The sequence below is a fragment of the Silurus meridionalis genome, chromosome 10 (assembly GCF_014805685.1).
Source record: "Silurus meridionalis isolate SWU-2019-XX chromosome 10, ASM1480568v1, whole genome shotgun sequence".
NCBI classification, from domain to species: Eukaryota; Metazoa; Chordata; class Actinopteri; order Siluriformes; family Siluridae; genus Silurus; species Silurus meridionalis.
The window spans coordinates 3,843,389-3,864,164 of NC_060893.1; the positions used below are offsets into that span (position 1 = coordinate 3,843,389).

General features: G+C 36.5%; 1 protein-coding gene across 2 annotated transcripts in view; it reads left to right on the forward strand.

Moving 5' to 3' along the window:
* ptn (pleiotrophin) overlaps nt 1-17,661 on the forward strand; it is a 43,321-nt gene extending 25,660 nt beyond the window's left edge. Inside the window, exons 2-5 of one of the 2 annotated variants that reach the window (XM_046859603.1) lie at nt 3,757-3,878; nt 5,806-5,979; nt 11,126-11,284; nt 17,395-17,661. In XM_046859603.1, coding sequence (XP_046715559.1) covers nt 3,767-3,878; nt 5,806-5,979; nt 11,126-11,284; nt 17,395-17,450 — 501 coding nt within the window. In that variant the 5' untranslated portion in view covers nt 3,757-3,766 and the 3' untranslated portion in view covers nt 17,451-17,661. The remainder of the gene's footprint in view (nt 1-3,756; nt 3,879-5,805; nt 5,980-11,125; nt 11,285-17,394) is intronic. The other variant, XM_046859604.1, reaches the window with a different exon arrangement.
* Nucleotides 17,662-20,776: the final 3,115 nt, after the last annotated feature.

Below are 20,776 nucleotides of genomic sequence, written 5' to 3' on the forward strand. Positions count from 1 at the left end.
AGATAGATAGATAGATAGATAGATAGATAGATAGATAGATAGATAGATAGATAGATAGATAGATAGATAGATAGATAGATAGATAGATTCAACTTTGTCATTGCATAGTACAGGTACACAGCAACGAAATGCAGTTTAGCATGCACCAGAAGTGCAAATAGTAGCAATAGTGCACATTTTCAAGTGCTGATAAATATGTATGTGAACAGTATGTAATATATGTATAGATTTTTGTAGACATATGTACAGTGAATGAATATAAAGACTATAGTAGTTAAATGATGTGTAGGCACTGTTGAAAAGTACAAGTAAAGAGTTATAAGGCTATGGCAGTGAAAAATGTGCAGACACTGTTGTAAAGGTACAAGTGAAAGGATATACGTTCAAGTTCATGTTTTTGCGCTTTTTACAATGGACATTGCCTTAAATCAGCTTTACAGAACTTAAGAATTAAAGTGAATGAGATGTATTTACCCCTGATGAGCAGCCTGGGGCGACTGAGACCTTGAGAGAACCAGACTCAAAAGGGAAACCCATCCTTATTTGGGTGATATCAAGAGTGTGATTATAAAACTTAAAACAATACAAAACACTGGAGAATTGGAAATATCATAAGTACTACAGCGTGAGATTATGAGTAATGTCCTTTCTACAGTTTTATACAGTCATTTGACTTTGTGGAACCAGGAGCTACAAAGCAACTCATAAAATAGCACAACATTTTGTGGTCATCATTGATCCAACACCAGCTTCTCCATGCCAGAGCCTTTAAATATTATTAGAGGTCCAATGTCCAAACTCCACATGAAGTGGAATCCAAATGGTGCTGGTACATCTCTAGATGGTTCGGGATGTTTGCGAGGTCAGCATCTACTTCTTTGAAGGTCTATAATCTTCATGAGTTGGGACTGGAGCTGGCACTCCAGTATGTATGTGAGGAAAGAGGGATATATAAATTACAATATGCAATATGTACATTATGTATATATGTACAATTGTACAGAAGTTATACACAGTGTTTATACAGTGTTCTAACGGTGTTGAGTTCAGTAAGGTGATGGTGGATGGAAAAAAGATGGACCTGAACCTGCTGATTCTGGTGTGTATGTTCCTGTGTCTCCATCTAGGAGGTTAAACAGTTTCTGACTGGGATGTGAAGAGTCCTTGATGATCTAGTGAGCTCTGCACAGACATCTGCTGTGGTGAAGGTGCTCAATGTCAGGTAGTTGGGTGCCAGTAATGCATTGTGCAGTTTTGACCAGCTTTTGCAGGGCTTTAAGTTCACACCCAGTGGAGCCTCTGTACCATACAGCAATGGAGTTGGTCAGGATGCTCTCGATGATGCTGTGGTAAAAGAGCATCTGAAATATGCTGTAAATGTAATGTATATATCCATTTTTTATCTTAAATTATTAAATATTGTAATATAAAAATAATGCTAGCTCCTTGAGGGTTATGCAGCATTTGGAACAAGTTTTTGTTGATTCTAGCCTTCCAAAATATTTTACCTAGATAAGCCCATTAATCTAATCTGCTGAGTTAGCCATATTCACACATATACTAGATAAATTGCTAACCATGTTGTGTAGCACAAGAAGATCATGATGAACTTGACACGATTGTTGGTAATTTTCTTCTACACTGATGAGCTTGATTGGATGCGAAACTGAAATAATTAGATGATATCCAGATGATCCAGTCCACAGTCTGCTCTTCACTGATTAATGAACAGAGCGAAGGAACAGCAACAATTACAGAGGCAGAAACCAGAGAGCTAAAAATAAGGAGTGGAAAGAGTATGTTTAAAGTGGAAAATGAGGCAGATGGAGGAAGAATGAGAGAAAGGAGGAAGCAGACTCGTAAATTATATGAAACCAAAGAATGCAGATAACGCCATCGGTAGGCTGCAGCTTCACAGCAATTTAAGCACAACGAAGCACTTGGGCTTCAGAGGCTCAATAATTACCTACATCTCATGGCCATTTTTCTTTAGAGCAGCCGGAGTGCTTTTCTGCTTCTTTAACATGATAAGAGAGAAAAAAATGAAAGAGAGAGAGAGAGAGAGAGAGAGAGAGAGAGAGAGAGAGATGTGTGTGTGTTTTCAGCACCAGTCAGAACCGGACAGCAGTTAGAATTGAATGATCACATGACTCCGCTGATTCATTTCTTTTCTTAGAGTCTAAAAATTTCCAACTCTGTTACATATATATATATATATATATATATATATATATATATATATATATATATATATATATATATATATATATATATATTTTTTTTTTTTTTTTTTTATTATTATTTATTTATTTATAGTTGTGATGGCAGCCGACACTTCTGCACACACTTGAAGTTAATTATAGCTCTCTTATGCCTCATTATTACAATTTTTTCCCTTTATTTCCTTATTTATTTCTTTTCTCCCTGTACACCTCTGTCTTCTTTATTTTTATAAAGTACCTTATGCTAAAATATGTCATATATAAATATATATACACACATAATAATTTTATTATATCTTCTCAAGAGGCAATAATATAGAAATGAAAACTAGATATATTTAAGAGTAGTCAATGCAGTTCAGATTTACTGTCCTCTAAAAATAACTCAACTTACAATTATTGTCTAAATAACAGGCAAAAAATGTGAGTACACCCTAGTGAACATGTCAAAACTGTGTCCAAAGTGTCAATATTTTGTGTGAGCATCATTGTTATGTAGCACTGCCTTAATCCTCCTGAGCATGGAATTCACCAGAGCTGCACAGGTTGCTGCTGGGATCCTCTTCCACTCCTCCATAATGACATCACAGAGCTGCTGGATGTTAGACACATGAAGCTTCTCACCTTCCGCTTGAGAAGCCCCACAGGTGCTCAATAGGTTGTCAAGACCATCTCCTTCCTGTGTCCAGTGGTCAGAATGATAAATTTGTACTTAAAACACCAAATTTTAACTGCTCTAATACAAGATACACAAGCAGCCAAAAACATGAACATAGCGAATAGGACATAGGATTTGCATAAAGGCTATAGCATGGTTACACGACATACGGCTGTTATCAATAATGGCTGTATGTTGAGTTATTGTTAGAGGACAGTAAATCTGTACTGCTATACAAGCTGATCATTGACTTCTCTAAAATATATCCAAGTTTCATTTCTATAGTGTTGTCCATTGAGAAGATACACCAAAATGGTTGCTGAAATGTGAGGGGTGCACTCACTTTTGTGAGATTCTGTACATATATTCATTTATTTCCTTATGTCTTCTCTTTTACTGTATACTGTATTGTTTAATGTTTAATGTAGCGCTAGTTTGTCTGTAGCCTCACTTTATCATTTTATTGTACAAACTGTCATTGATCTCTGTACATATGACAAATACAATTTGAAAAATAATACTTTTATTGATACTTTTATTCTTTAAATTTGTATTTTTATTTGTATTTTTTTTTTATTTATATTCTATATTTTTATATTTACATGTAGAACAGTCATAAGTAAGCATTTCACTACGTCATACTTTGTATGAATTTGATTTGGATTTGTTTCACTGTACCTTATGCTTGGTAAATTGTCGAGTCTTTAGAAGTTTTAGGACTTCGTAGAGCTCAGAACTCTTCCTCTAAAAATATTTTTTCTTACCGTACAATTGTATTTTATGTCGCTTTGCATTTTTTATATTTATATGGACTGTAAGTATGCTGGATTGAACCTAGGAATAGCAATGCAATTAATTAATGCTTTTCACAACCAGGGTTGCAGTAATGCCTGTGCTCTGTCCCAGCATGCAGCAGAAGCAGTGGGTGTGTGTCGCTGTCTTGGCACTCTTACTTGTTACAGATGTGCTGTCAGAAGTTGGAAAGGAAGCGAAACAAGGTAAATAACGTGTCATTATTAATACCATGAAGGTAAACTGATCTATTCTAATTGATTCATTAGTAAGAAACCATGTAGATCTGAGTGGTGTGTGCTAAAATCTAGTCTACACACTATTATAAAATTGAGTTTTTTATTTAAAGATAGAAATAACAAACATAATTGTCCGACTTGCTAGATCTTTAATGTGATCTTCTAACAAACAGATATTCAGGGTAAAAAAATTATATTTGGGAATATAAAAAAAACAAAAAAAACACTGAGTGCATTTGTCTGCACACCCCTTCATATTTTGTGAAATCACCTTTTGCCTTTATTACAGCATCAAGTCTTTGTGAATGAGTCTTTTAACTTCAGACATCCAGCCTATCCCATTCTTCTTTGCAGGGATCTCCTGTGTATGTCTTTTTTTTAAGTCATTCCATAGGTTTTCGATGGGATTGAAGTCTGGGCTCTGGCTGGACCATTCCACGATTTAGATTCTCCTTTTCTGAAGCCATGTCTTTGTTCATTTTGATGTGTGCTTTGCGCTTTGTCATGTTGAAATGTAAAATTCCTCTGTATTATTAGCTTTTGAAAAAGGACAGAAGGTTTTATGGCAAAATATCATGGTATTTGGACCATTAAATTTTCCCGTATATCTTGACAAGTGAAGTGAAGCAACCCCAAAGCATAATGGTACCCCCACCATGATTGCCTGTCACTATTTTGTCACTACCTTGGTGATGATGCTCTGTATTGGCTTTGCACCAAACATACCTTTTAGAATTATGTCCAAAATGTTCAACATTTGTCTCATCACACCTTAAAACATTGTCCTTGCGTTGACGGAATGAATCTTAAATCTGAACGAATGAATCATAATTCAGATGGGCTTGCATATTCTTCTTGCCCCCTGCCCCACAGCCCAGTACAAAATACAGGAGATCATAATCACATGCAGGGAGTGACCAGTACAAGCAGAACTGAACCTTGATAAGTTTCCTCCTTGTCGTCTCATCAACTTTGGTGGATAGTCCTGATTTTTGCAGTGTATTTGCGGTACCACATTTTCTCCACTTATTGATGATGGTTTTGTTCCATTAGACATTCTGTGCCTTAAGTATTCTTTTATACCCCTCTCCTGATCTTTCAACAGTAAAGTTCTTTGTGGCTTTTATTGGAACACAACAACAAACATTCAACAAATCCTATAGTAACAGCTGGTTGTAATCAGAATCACTGTAATTAATAGTAGTGTGTGTTATTTACCTACAGGCCTTATTGTGGAATTTTTTCTTTTTATAAAAATGGGTAAAATCATCGAAATATTAGATATTTCATTAAAAATATTAGAATTATTATATTAAAAGTCTATTAAACCTAAAGCTGATGTTCATGTAAATGTGTAATTGTTCGCCTGACGGTACAATAAAAAAATGCATAAAACTGCAAACAAATTAACATAAAAGACAACTGTGAACAACTTAATAAATTGTAATTTTGATTGCAAAATATAGGTTTGTTATGATGCTTTAATCTTTTTGAAAGATATATGAAAATATACAGACAATAATGCATGTACAACAACAACAAAGTTTTAAATGTCTTACCATAATATAAGCATAATATGATTGGTTTCTATTAATATCAGTGGTTGTGTTTGACACATTTTGTATCAGGAGGCCCCTGCCCCATGTCTCTTTTGCCTGACGTTGAAGACACCTGATGTACAGACATATACATAAAGGGTGTTGTAGGTTTTTAATTTATTTAATATGTTCCCAATGATCAAATATCTATTTTCTTTCTTTTTTTTTTTTTTTGGAAGATCACATTAAAGATGTAACAACTCTGACATTTATGTTGTTATTTCTATCTTTTTATTTTGTGTGTGTGTGTGTGTGTGTGTGTGTGTGTGTGTGTGTGTGTGTGTGTCCTCTCAAAGGCAAGAAAGAACGTAAGTCAGGATGTGGAGACTGGCAGTGGAGTGTGTGTGTGGCAAATGAGGGCGACTGCGGCTTGGGCACTAGAGAAGGAACCCGCACAGGCGCTGACTGCAAGCAGAAAATCAAAACTCAACGCTGCAAGATTCCCTGCAACTGGAAGAAGCAGTTTGGAGGTGAAATCGACATAATGTCATGCAGAATTAAAGCAACGTTGTCAGCTCTTTAATATATTTAAGAACATGTTTCTGTTCTCACACAGTGCATTTAGTTCAGGTTCCATCATAGATTTCTAGGCCCTGTCAATGCTCTTTTTATATTGAGCCTCCTCCCTATGCCTATGACCACACTATGTACACTGTATGGGCAAAAGTATTGGGACACCTGACTTTTCCAGCCAGATGTGCCTCCTACCCTTAACTGGTAACACAAAGTAAATACACAATTATTTACAATGTTTTCGGATGCACGAGCATGAAATATTCCCTTCATTTGAACTAGGAGACTCAAACTTGTTCCAGCATGACAATGCACAAAGCCAGCTCCAGGAAGATCTGCTTTACATGGGTTGGAGTGGAAGATCTCCTGCTAAAGAGCTTCAATTCTAATCGGATGAATGTGAATGCTGACTGCACCCCAGCCCTCCTCAAATAAGCTACATAAGCCTACACCTGACTTTACTAACACCCTTGTAGCTCAATGAATCTCTACAAAAATATAGTGGAACATCTTCCCAGAAGAGTGGAGCTTATTATAATAGCAAATGGAGACTATATGTGGAATGGGATGCTCAAAAAGAAGCACATACCAATTCTATGGTCAGGTGCCCACAAACTTTCATCTACATAGTGTGTTCCTGAATTTTATTAGATTATTAATAAAACAAATTTGTCACTGGTTCTGTAGTAGTGAATTGTGGGGAATTTTCACCCGCTTTTGGAGCTCTAATAGATCATTGTATTTCAACTGATCATTTCCTTAGCTCATACACTCTATTCAATCAATCAGATTGTTAAATGTGTTTTTTCTACACATATTAAAATTGGTATTTTACCTCCAATATGGGACATCGTATTACTAAAACATTGATTATTGAACAAATCACCACATGTATGATAGACAACTCTGCCAATGTGCTCACTCGATGTTAACGCTGTGGTTCCTGTACACTTATTTCTGACTCATTTATGCCGCATGCTGTGAAAATGGGAGGCATTTCAGTGTCCTGGCCCAAGCATTGATTCAATTTGCATGACTGTCTCCAAAGAATGTAAGACTGAGCAGTAAAACAGTAAGAGGTATTGATTAAGTGATGTGTAATTCCTCTGCGAACCTCTTCAAAAAAAAAAAGTGAGCAAAAGAAATCGTAAAATGAAGGATACATGCAATTTGTGATGTTTTGAGCTGAAATATATGCATATGTGTATCACTTTGGTCTCCTTTTCTGGACATTGTGATGGTGTGCATGGACAAAAAGAGCAAATTTGGACTCGTCTACACGCAACACACAATTCTGATTGTAGATTTTGATACTTGGTAACAGAACATTGTGCACACTTAATTTCCCATCAAATCAAATTACAGAATTCAATTCAGTTTTGTCTGTTGATTTTTTTTATATATAATTGTAAGTTTGCTCCTGACGAGTGAGCCAGTGGTGACTGTGGTGATGGAAAAAACTCCCTGAGATGGTATGAGGAAGAAACCTTGAGAGGAACCAGACTTAAAAGGGAACTCCTCATCATTACCGAATGTCCATTCATTACTTGCTCTCGCTGTCCCCAGACTTTATAATACCTTCATATATAATACCTTCCATGTTCTACTACTGTCCAGCACATCCTTAGTTTACTACAAGAGGTTCACTGTAGCATGACCTTTCTCTGACTCACCTACACACCTTCTGAGGACAAGAGATTTTACCCCATTGAGCTTCACAACAGCACTATTGCACTGTGTAATGGACCTGTAAAATGTAATGAATGATTTCGAGATGGCAGGAAGAGCGTTTGTAGTGGTAAAGCTGCCTACTACTATATCTTATTGGCTTTATATTTTTACAGTTTTCACACTGACCATTTTTTTTTCTGAATCAAATCCAGGAACAGGAAAGCAGATGGCTTGTCAAAAGCACACAATCCACTCTGTTATTCACTCTTTCAGACCAACTGCTTGGTTGCTCCCATCCCAAATGCAGACGCTCAGAACATTCACAGATAACAGACTGACATTTCAATGGATATTTCAAAGGCATAAGTTCATCATCTAGTCTGGCTCAGGCATTTTATATATATATATATATATATATATATATATATATATATATATATATATATATATATATATATATATAGTGTTGTGCTAGTTACTAAGAAATAGTAACTAGTTACAGTTACTAGTTACTTCATTCAAAAATTGAAGTCAGACCTGCACAAACTGAATATATCACAAGGATTTCTGAAATAAATAACAAAACAAGCTGAATAATATATTCACAATCAAAAACTAAAGTGGCTTCTGCATCATAAAAGCTGTTGTGTTGAGCTCTTAAAAATGGTCCTTTCACAGCTGAAGTATGAAAACCATCAACAATGTAGAACAGAACCCTGGGTTAGCTTCTAGCTTCTAGCTTTGTCGAGGCATGGAGTTTCTGGAGGAGCTTCAACAGATTGGAGTTGCTGTTATCGCAGTAGCTACGACCTTCGAACCAGAAAGACACAGCTTATATTTGACTAAAACGTTTTTGTCTTTATACTGAACTAAAGTGAAATAATGAGCATATTTCCACTTTGAGACACTCGTCTTGCTCTCGCCTCGACTCGCCATTACTGCCGCACAGACCTGAATAAACGGAGACACGGCCACAGCGCGTCTTCTTCCTGTTTACAGTGGTTCATCCACCAATCCTACAATGTGACGCTGCTGTAAACAGGTTAGACTGTAGCCTACACTTCAGCCGAAATTAATTTATTTAACGGACAACACACCATACGGTAACGGAGTTACTTTATTTAAAAGTAAAGTGTTACAGTATTAGTTACTGTCAAAAGTAACTGCGTTACAGTAACGCGTTACTACCCAACACTGTATATTTATACTGATTAAATTAGTATCAGAAGGTTACACCACTATAAAAGTTGTGGTCGGAGGATATTTTGAAGGTTTGTTTTTTTTACACTTTCTGGTCTCTCCATAGTTTTGTTTCTGGTATCTCCACAGGTGGATGATTGGTATAAACAACCCCTAGGCACAATTTTTGTCATCAGGCTCCACACCATTCCAGAGCTAGCTGGAGTTCTAACTGAGTCTGTTCCCATCACACCCAGCTTTGATTTCCATTGCTTCTTGTATTAGCATGAGGCGTAATCCAGTGGCACAAGATGAAGCCAAGACACATTATATATAATCTAAAGTGGCAATGTGAGAAAAAGAAAGTACACCCAAAGAGAAAAAAAACAACAAAAAATGCACAGAGAGTTATAGATGTTGATATAAAGAGTAAGTGCAGGTTTTTCTCCAGTAGGCCTCAGGTACACATGTATGTTTTTTTTTTCTTTACACCACAAAATACAATTCTTTATTTATTGCTTAGACTGTTTATGAGGAGGATTTGGTTGGAGAAACTTGTGAAAATGTGAATCATTCTAGTGTCTATTGAATACGTTTTCGCTCATACTCTCGAAGGAAGACAATAATTCTTGTGGTGTGTGTGTGTGTGTGTGTGTGTGTGTCTGCATGTGTGTGTGTGTGTGTGCATGTGTGTGTGTGTGTGTGTATGTGTGTGTGCATGTGTGTGTGTGTGTGTGGCAAACGAAGAAAGGTACAGAGATTATTTTATATCAGCAGTGAGAAATGAATATATACAAACCCTAACACTCCAAATCATAAAGCCTGGATCACACACACTAAATGTACAGGGTTTGTTTAATTCCTGGCTGTAAAAGACGTACTGTAAGTATGGGAGGTGGTAGTTTAGAGATTAAGGCATTCAAATTCCAATCCAGTTCACACCATCCTGCCAGTCCTTGGCCACTTAATAACGCTCTTAACCCCATATCTCATCAATTGTATAAATAAGATAAATGGATAAGGGTGTCTGCCAAATGCCATAAAATAAGTGATTGATATTGAACTTGAATATTGAGTAATATAGGTTGAGGGTAAAGAAACGGCATCTCTGTAACTATAAGAAAGGGCATTTCGCTGATAGCTTTGTGTTCACTTGGCTCTGTAGAAGAAAGGGTTCATGGAAATCAGCGGAGCTATTGTGGATCATTACCTTCATCTCATGACTGTCAAGCAGAGATCAACCAGCAGAGGGCTTCAGAGAAACGAGTGAGAATCACAGAATCATGAACTCAACCAGGGAGTGATAGGATCCTTCATGCCTGGTGCCCTGCAGCAGTCAATCTCCTTCTAAGCACCTGAGCTTACATTTTATATTCACAAACTAGTCTTGTTTTTGCGTCCTGAACTGCACCATGGTTCATAACTGATACCCTGAATGTAACGTTATTTGTAATTCGCCATTCTAGGAATATTTTTATTTTTACATGCTTGGTTCGATTTCTGCAGCATTATCACATTTCCATTTTGCTTACAAATGCTGCTGTCTGTTTCAGCATTCAAAGCCACAATTACACAGTTTTTATCTTAAATCCAGCAGTCCACGTTCTTCCAGCATGACAGTGTCCCCATGCACAAGGCAAGCAAAGGTTCGATGATGTAAATGCTATGATTTAACGGATTTGGAGCCACGTGTTAGACAGCATCGTCATCAAAACACGAACTGAGGGAATGTCTTACGGAAGAACGTCATTTATCGTGTATATTTCCCAGTCGGTTCACTGATGCTGTTCTGATCGCTTTGCGGTCGCCCAACATCCTAACATACGATGTTATTTGTCATCAGTCTTCATGTTTTTAGCTTTGGAACATTTTTTCTTTGTCATTATAGTCTTCATGGGTCTTGAGCATGCTTTTATTCTAGTTACACCTTGTTTGCAACATCTCTAAATGAATTCCCACTTCATACCAGGAGCTGTATCGATATCAAAGTTGAAAATCTTTCAACAGGCTTAAAAGTGTTTGCCTTTTTCCTCTTTTAAATCGCTATCCTGCAATGATTTCCTGTATATTCCCACTATTTCCTGTTCCTCAGATGATTCAGTTCTTCTTAAGTTTCCTTCCTCACGTTGTCTCAGTAATCTGCCTCTGGCTTGTATTTGATAAGGATCTAAAAGAGGATGTAAAAAAAATTGTTGTTTAAAACCTTTACTAACGTCTCACTCTATTCCTCTGCATGCTTCTCATCATGCTCAGGTGAATGCAAGTATGATTTCCAGTTATGGGGTGAGTGTGATGCGAACACAGGGCTGAAAACCCGGACTGGTTTGCTGAAACGCGCTCTCCCGGATGCTGACTGCCTCACCACTGTCTCCGCCACCAAACCCTGTGGCAAGACCAAGACCAAGATACAGGGTAGGAGTAATCACATCTTCATACAAACACACATTTCTCAGGAAGTACAGGATTTCTCTAAAATATTAAACTAGCCCTTTGTTATGGATTCATCTTTGGACTCAATTGACTCCATTGCTGTGTTTTTGTCTTGAGAAAGAATATTCATTTCAGCTACATTTTCTAGACGTGAAAGTTCGTTATCAACCCGATTTTGCTGAATGCTATATTTATTTATTTAATCGCTTATTGAAAACATAAACCTTGTGTGATTTATATCCATTTCACAATTCATGTAGAAACTTCAGATACGCAGCAAATCACCAATCAGGGTCGAGCGAGCGGGTTTTAAACGTGTTTTGATTGGCGCTTGTTGTATCTACTGATCACCAACATACAGTTCAGCATCAGTTCAACTGCAAGCAGAACATTTATAAATGATGGAAGAAACTCCTGATTCGAACTCGCCATGACATCTTATTTGCACTATTTTGTTTTTTGAAGTAGTTGAAAAAAAACAAAAAAGGTTTTGGGCTCATGATCATTTTAATAGATAGCAATTTTTGACTTATTAATATGATTCTATTAATACCCCGGTCAGGGAACCAACCCCAGCCATTAGGGTTGCACAAGCCTTAGTGCCGGTCCCAAGCCCGGATAAATGGGGAGGGTTGCGTTAGGAAGGGCATCCAGCGTAAAAACATGTCAAATCAAACATGCGGATGGTCCGCTGTGGCGACCCCTAATGGGAGAAGCTGAAAGAAAGTTTATTATCATTCTATTAATAGATTGGTGCACTAAGAGTCTTTTCACATAAACCGAGTTTCTGTATCTGAAGGTTAATACAAGGTTGAAGTCAACAAAGGTCCTTAGCAAGTAAATAAAAAAAGCTTTTCAAGGTATTTTCAGTATTTATAATTTTATTGAATACATTTGCTATATTTGCGATCCTTAAAAAAAATCCTAACAAATTGGATTATTGTTACAAAAAAGGAACAGTTCATTATAAGGGTTGATATTCTGCCAACAACTAACCAACTAAAATATCATTCCTGGTTCTTGAACTGTGCTGAAAAGAAAAAAAAGACCACTTATATGTCTGCTAGCTGTTATGTCTGATAGGTCTGTCTGTTAGTTATGTGAAGAGGTCTGGATCTAGAGAGGCAGATGAGTGGGTGGTAATTGCTTTTCTCTGAAAAATCTGCCATTTAAAACACACTCACTCACTCACTCACACACACACACACACACACACACACACACACACACACACACACACACACACAAGAGAGTTGATTTTTTAGCCTGTGCATAAGCAATTCCCAGGCATATGTTGGAACAAATGGAACATCGCTGATGACACTGTCATTTATCTCTCATGTTTATTCCTCTCTGCATTCAGTCTTCCAAAACTCGTATCATCTCTGATTATTATAATTGTTTAGAAAAACGATCTAATTCCGCAGCTCGTTCGTGAATAGCTCGAACTGTGCAGCTCTCTGTGCTTTGAAGGTGGTCACGACTCTGTAAGCCCTTTGTCTAAGTGTGTAATTGTGACCTTACACAAATATAAACATAAACATGGCTATAAACCTTCATGAAGACAACACAAAGTCACAGCATGTCCCAATCTGTCTGAATACAAGTGTGTAATTGTAATATATTTAGCAGGCTGTACGTTTTACCCCCAGGCCTTTGGTGGTGTCCTGAATCAATCCACCTCTTAATACTATCATCATGACGCCACGTCTATAGAAACCATTAATATTAAAGAAAAACGCAATATAACAGAGTGCTGCAGCACACACAGGAATCTCATACGGTGAGAATGAATGGCTATTTCAAAGCAAGAAACCTAATAAACACAATTCAACACGTCTTCTTTCACTGGAGCCACAGCAGCACTGCCTGCATACATCATCTCTAGCAGAAACATCAATATTAACCTCATAAAATGACCCTGGGGTTTCCCTGCATTTCTGTGCATTGTTTTCCTGCATTATGTGTATATATATATATATATATATATATATATATATATATATATATATAAAAACAAAAAAGTAATGTAAATATTAAATAGTATAGTAAAATCACTTTCATCAGCCTTAACGTTTGCCTGATGGTATAAAAATGCTGTGCTGTGGGTGATTATTATCTTTGATTACGATGATTGCATATTCTGATCAGTGAGTCTGAAGGTTAGTTAGAAGAGTCGCCCAAGTACCAAACACCACTAAGAAAGACTTATAGGCAGCAGGTACCATTATCACAGAGGAAACAATAGACAGTGCACTCCAACATCACAGAATTTATGCATTCTCTCTCACCCTGGGAGTCTCCAATGTTGAAGAAAAGGCCTGTCAAAGTTTGAAATTTGCTACACAACATTTAGAACTTTAACCTGCTTTTTCTTGATGATCTACTTACAATGTAATGGACATTTAGAGTTGAAGATGGGGATGGGTTCCCTTTTGAGTCTGGTTCCTCTCAAGGGTCCTTCATCATAACATCTCATGTAGTTTTTCCTTATAACAGAGGTCACTTATAAGCACTAAACTTATACATTCTTTTATACAAATTTGTAACCCTTTATCTCTGTAAAGCTGCTTTAAGACAATGTTGTTTTAAAAGTAATTTTTAGAAGTGCTGTGGAAATTAAAGTGAATTGATTTGAATTGAATAGAGTTCCAGTGTCTGGTCAAAAAGCTCATGTGGATCAGTGCATTAAAACTGTATTAAATAAATGTTGATATTTTAAATACTTATTTCCCTTACACTAAAAATTCATATACTTATATATAATATATAAATGAAAGTGATGCTTTAGCTACATTTCTTGATTTACTTTGGGTCAGGTTTATTTAAAAATCAAGTCTAAATTGTATGTGGGCGAATAGGCTTCAATATCGAATTTCAATGTGAACAGGTCAAAAAAATATAAAACAGAGACGATCATCATTTCTCCTGAATCATAGCGGAGTGTGTGGGACAGTATCTCCATGAATAAACCTTAAATAGATTCTCCGTTAGGCTCTATTCACACCATGCGATTCGTATTTGTATGTCGATATCTGGATAAATAACATTTTCTCACCTTTGCTGTTACATCCAACGTCTCTGTGCTGTAATTGCTTGGTGTTCTGTTTGGCTGTGATCGGATCATTTGCTCGATATGGAGATGTGCGATCTGCTTTGATCGAGCTTGGACACTGCATGTCAGTGATATGTGTGTATGAGTAACATAAGTGACTAAAAGGGATTATTCGTTGCTGTGACTCATCAGTTCGCTGTGATGAGATGTTTGTATAGGAAAATAATCCAGGATGGGGTGGAGTTTATATGACGTACATTCAGAGAAATGGCATCCACAGAATGGATGCCAGGCTTCCGAGTCAAATTGGAAAATAACTTCATGCATAATGATGTTAAATGCACTGACTTGCGTTGTGTCTTTTGTTGTTATGGGCTGCATATCGGATCAAAAACACGGCCTTGAAAAATATTTTATCGATCTAGAAAATCCAGTATGCAAAACAGACCTGTGACATGCAGAGATTTTAAATTCCAGCATTTAATGTAAAAGGAAAAATGCTGAGTGTTAGTGCTCAGTAATCATCTGGGGAAGGATATGAGTGTGATTTAAAAAACACTTTTGATTTGTTTGGTGGAGGTTGTCAGGATAATAAAAAAAAGAAAAAGATATATATTGTTCATTGGGTAAAATTTAAATTTTAAAATATAAAACGTAGATTTGGAAAATCTAAGAAACGAAAGGAGGAGGAGTTTGTAATTTTTTCTTGTGACCCCTATTTGTCACACACACACACACACACACACACACACACACACACACACACACACACACAGTATGTGTATATATATATATATATATATATATATATATATATATATATATATATATATATATATATATGCACAGTATATATACACACATGGCCAATGTACCTTTCTTATTCCTGTCCCCTTCCTCATAAAGAATTCCATGCAATCTCTCCTCCTCTATTCAGGAAGGCCAAAAGACACATTTCTCTCGGGGATCTTCCATGAAAGAAAGCACTGATGTAAGAGGTGCACATCTGTGCAACCCGAAGGACCAAATAATACTCTCAATAAGAGGTACAGAGCTTAGCGCAGCAAAAAGATATGCAAATGGAACATTATAAGCAGCAGCATTAGTCCCCAGATCTCCAGACCATCAGAACATCATTTGGCTTCTATATAAAAATTGCAGTGAAGGCAACTGCTGCGAGCTGTCAAACCCGTGATGGGGGTCTAAAGAGCCCGGCTGCTCGGTGGCACAAGATTAGAAATGTGTGTCTGCTTATTTTATATATATATATATATATATATATATATATATATATATATATATATATATATATAGTATGAATCATACAGAAATGCAAAATAAAATGTCTCTGCAGCAGTCACACTTCCCACTGCTGCACCTAAAGAATGGAAAGAATAAATAGATACCTTATTGGATCTTTGTGTCCATCTGGACCTACTTAACTGGACTGTTTTTGTGGGTTTTAGTCTTTGAATGTCAAACATATGTCCTGTACGTTCATGTGTATTCCACAGACACATTATTGATAGTAAATCACAATTAACACTTAAGCCACCTGAAATCTGTGAGACGTGTGACGTTTTCACAGACGTTTTCAGAGCCAGCTACGTCTGATGCGTATACACTTCACATTGCAATAAAAAGGGAGTGAAAAAGTAAATAAAAAATCAAAATTGTGACTATTGTAGTGTTGATTTTGCATTTACATGCTGAAGCAGATTTGGCTGATTGATTACATGATCAGGAAATTTTAAGTTAAACCACTAATTATGTTCACTCTATGATCAACAAATATTATATTATATATTACACATATAAATATATTTATTTTTGTATTTATTTTTTTGTTTAATTGACTGGTTGATTGATTTATTGCATATTTCATTATTAATGTGATGAGGGTTACTGGGTGCAATCAGCATTCCAATTGATCCCAAAGGTGTTCAATCATCAGAGTCAGAATATTTTATTGATCCCTTTGGGAAATTGTTGGGTTGCAGTTGCTCACAGTAAAATTAAGGTAAATATTAAAGTAAAATAAAATATTAGAAATGTAAAAAAAAAAAACAATACATATTAAGTTAAAGATTAAGTGAAATGAAATAAAATGTGTAGAAAATCATTCTACATGAATAATTATAATATATTGCATTAATAAATAATAATTGTGTTATTGCACATGTAACAATTCTTATTATTATCGCAATAAAATTATTGCACATAATTGCCCTAGATATTGTTATTATATAAGTGTGGCATGAAAAAACTATAACTATATTGCCTATATCTATATAATGGTCCAGCTGTTTAACACTGGGAGGGAGGAGTTATATAGTTTGATGGCCACAGGTAGAAATGATCTCCTGCTCAATAGTGTTAAGACTAGAGCTCTAAATCAGAAGGTTCCACTCCACTCCACTCCATCCAAAAACCCAAATATGGCATGAATGGCCCATCACCTTTCTCCATATAGGATTTTTTTGCCAAATAATAGATCGGATCAGAGCATCAATCGGATCTGCATCAACATGCAGGTGTATTAACGCGTTCCTATTAAAAATGGATGCAAATCTTAGGAATGTATATCTGTTTTCGAGAAATAAAATGTTCATGAAGCTTTAGAGTTTAATTAATTGAGCTTTAAACAAGCTCCTTGATCAGTGGCAAGTAGAAACGTGTAGGAGATGAGGTGTATGAAAAAAGGAATAGATCAGGTGTTGATGAGATCGCTGACATTTTGGCATTTTATACAACAAAGCCTCTTTATCTTTATTTAATCACTGCACACTTCAGTCTGTCGCTTTTATTTCCATTTCACGTGGACTGACCTCCGATATCCGGGAAAACATCAGGATTTGAAACCCGGTTGCTCTTCCTGCAGCTGTTGAGCCATGGCAGTGCGAGATTGCATTCATTAAAGCAATGCAGCGTTGGGGGAGAACCACGGCACGCCAGACTCCTTTCTTTACTGATCTGCCATTGAGCGTCATTGTGTTTGTGTTGTCTGTGACTGATGCACTGTTGTGTGTCTCTACAGGCTCACTGAAGCCGAAGCGTGGCGAGAAGAAGAAAGAGCAAGCCCCCTTGGACTAGAGGTGAAAAAGAAAGTCACTCTTCCCCTGTATTTTTGAGCTCTGAGACAGAAGAGACAGGGGTGGCAGTAGCAACACACGGATGGAAGGACATGAGGAAATGGAGAAGAAGGGATAGAAAAAAACCTTTATTTTTCCTTGAACTGTAGGTGTAGATGTTTTGAATATAAATATGTAATAGTTAATAAAACATACTAAGTCATACGCTCTAATCGACTCCCAGATTGTTTTGTCTTTCGAGAAATAAATGTTTGATCTGAACTAAATAATCTGATCATAGAACAAAACCATTTCAAGCTTGAAAGAGTGGAAAATCTTTAATAACCTTAGGTTTGATTTGATAAAAATATTTTTTGACTATATTATTTCACATCCTGCTCAGTGCAATAGCAATGAACCAAACACAAATATAAACATATATAAACATATATATATATATATATATATTTACATCTTTAAAACAAACACAACACACATAATGTGTGTGTGTGTGTGTGTGTATATATCTATCTATCTCTCTCCTTTATATATATATATATATATATATATATATATATATATATATATATGTTGTAATTGATATTAGGGATTCTAGATCGATCCAACTAAATCTCTAGACCTGACTTTTTCAGTCATATGTGTATGCAGGAGCATGAAAATTAGCATTTTGCATTCACTTAAATTATTGGACCCAAACCAGTTCCAGCGTGACACAATGCCAGCTTCATGAAGATACAGTATGCTTTCCATTAGTTGGAGTGGAAGGTCTCCTGCTGTAGAGCTCCAACTCTATTTGGATGAATGTGAATGCTGACTGCAAATCAGTACCTGACATTACTGACAATCTTGTAGCTGAAAGAATCTCCACAAAAAATCGAGTGGAACATCTTCCCAGAAGAGTAGAGCAGCAAATGGGAACTCAAGAAGCACATAGAAATCTTATGCTCATGTGTCCACAAACTTGTATCCATATAGTCTATCTATCTATCTATCTATCTATCTATCTATCTATCTATCTATCTATCTATCTATCTATCTATCTATTCATCTATCTATCTATCTATCTATCTATCTATCTATCTATCTATCTATCTATCTAACACCCAGCCACCAATCTATCTATCTATCTATCTATCTATCTATCTATCTATCTATCTATCTATCTATCTATCTATCTATCTATCTATCTATCTATCTATCAACACCCAGCCACCCATCTATCTATCTATCTATCTATCTATCTATCTATCTATCTATCTATCTATCTATCTATCTATCTATCTATCTATCTATCTATCTATCTATCTATCTATCTATCTATCTATCTATCGTGATGTCGCTGCTCCTTCTTACTCAGCTCCAGATGAAATCAAGTCATCTACAATGCATCGTTCCTCTCCGTGTGCTCTGATCATTGTGTACCAAATTGAATTTCACTTCCCTCTACTGCATTGTTTCTGTCCTACCGATATGTCACACAACTCACATCAACATTACGACATGTCACAAGAAAATATGCAGACTTGTATATCTTTATTTATTTGATAGAATTGTTCTCCAAAAGAGTATAGCACAATATACACTGTAAATGTGTTTCATGTTAGTCATCGTTTATAAGTTCTAAACATCCAAATTTCAAACTTGAATTTCTTTATAAAGAAATCGGTACACGATGTACAAACAGGAGGGGTTTGCGGGTGGGGAGGGTGGGGGTGGGGGTGGGGAAGGAGGCATAGGGGTGATCATATAAATAATAAACATGTATTTACATGTCACCTGTGCTGAACTACAGCGTGTTCATTAGATATATTACAGTCGTAGAATAAACGACTTCTCTACTGAGATGAAGGTCACGAATCACGGTGAAGGTGAAGCACGACGAGGATCTAAACACCTCAGCAAGAGAACAGAATGTGATCAGTATGTACATCAGACACAGGAAGTGCATCTCCACGTCATCCTCCTACACGTATGCTACTTTCTAATACCCTTTAATTATTATTATTATTATTATTATTATTATTATTATTTACTTTTGGTTCATTCCTCCCACTTCCTGAGGAAGGAGAGATGTCAGTGTGCTTATTTATGCTTTCATCTTTTGTAATTATTTAATTTTTTTTTTTTTTTTTTTATTGGCTTAAAGTATATATTTTTTCTTAATATTTCCTGTTCCACTCACAGGCAAAGCTGGCATGACTTTATTAAAAAATAAAATAAAAAAAAGGCTGCAGAAAAGCCTAATTTTAGTCCATGCACAAAAAAGAACATCAGTTAAGACACACACACACACACACACACACACACACACACACACACACACACACACACCGGTTTAGGTGGTTTCTATTTGGTATGACTGTACACAACAATTAGTTATAATCTTTATGATTTTTTGTCATCGTTATCTCTCTTTCTGTCTCCGTAATTAAAACCTCTGTGTCTGTGGGGAGCGCAAGCATTTGGCTTCGTGATTTAAAGTCCAATTATCCCTTGTTTCCACTGACAGATGCTCCAACACCACAATCGATACTCCAGAGTCAGTTCCTCAGTCTGGCAACAAACACATGCTTTATATATGATATATGAATACACAATAATAGTTATACATAACATATATATATACATGTGTGCAGAGGAGGGACATGGGGTATATCAGTAGGAGAATGCTGAGGATGGAGCCACCAGGAAGGAAGAAAAGAGGAAGACCAAGGAGGAGGTTTATGGATATGGTGAGGGAAGACATGCAGGTAGTTGGGTTGAAAGAGGCAGATGTAGAGGACAGGGGGTATGGAGATGGATGATCTGCTGTGGCGACCCCTAATGGGAGCAGCCGAAAGAAGAAGAGGAACATATGTGTGTGTGTGTGTGTGTATACATATTTTTTATAGCTATTATTGTGTATCCATATATCATATTATATATATGCATCATGTGTCATACTTGTTTGTTTGTTTGTCATCTTGCCACTGGCAGTGTGTCTTTGGCACCCACTTTTTCTCTGTGAAATCATCAGTGTGTGTGTGTGTGTGTGTGTGAGAGAGAGAGAGAGATGAGTCCTCTCTATGCTGTTTAGGCACGTGCAAACTTATTTCCCCCCTGAAAGTTTTCGTATATGCTTTGTGTGTTGTTATTCTAATAACAACTCCTTATACACAAGTGTCGCTTACACACACACACACACACACACACACACACACACACACACACACACACACACACACACACACACACACACACACACACACACACACACACACACACACACACACACACACACACACACACACAATCTCCTTTCGATTCATGCACACAAGCTGAGATACC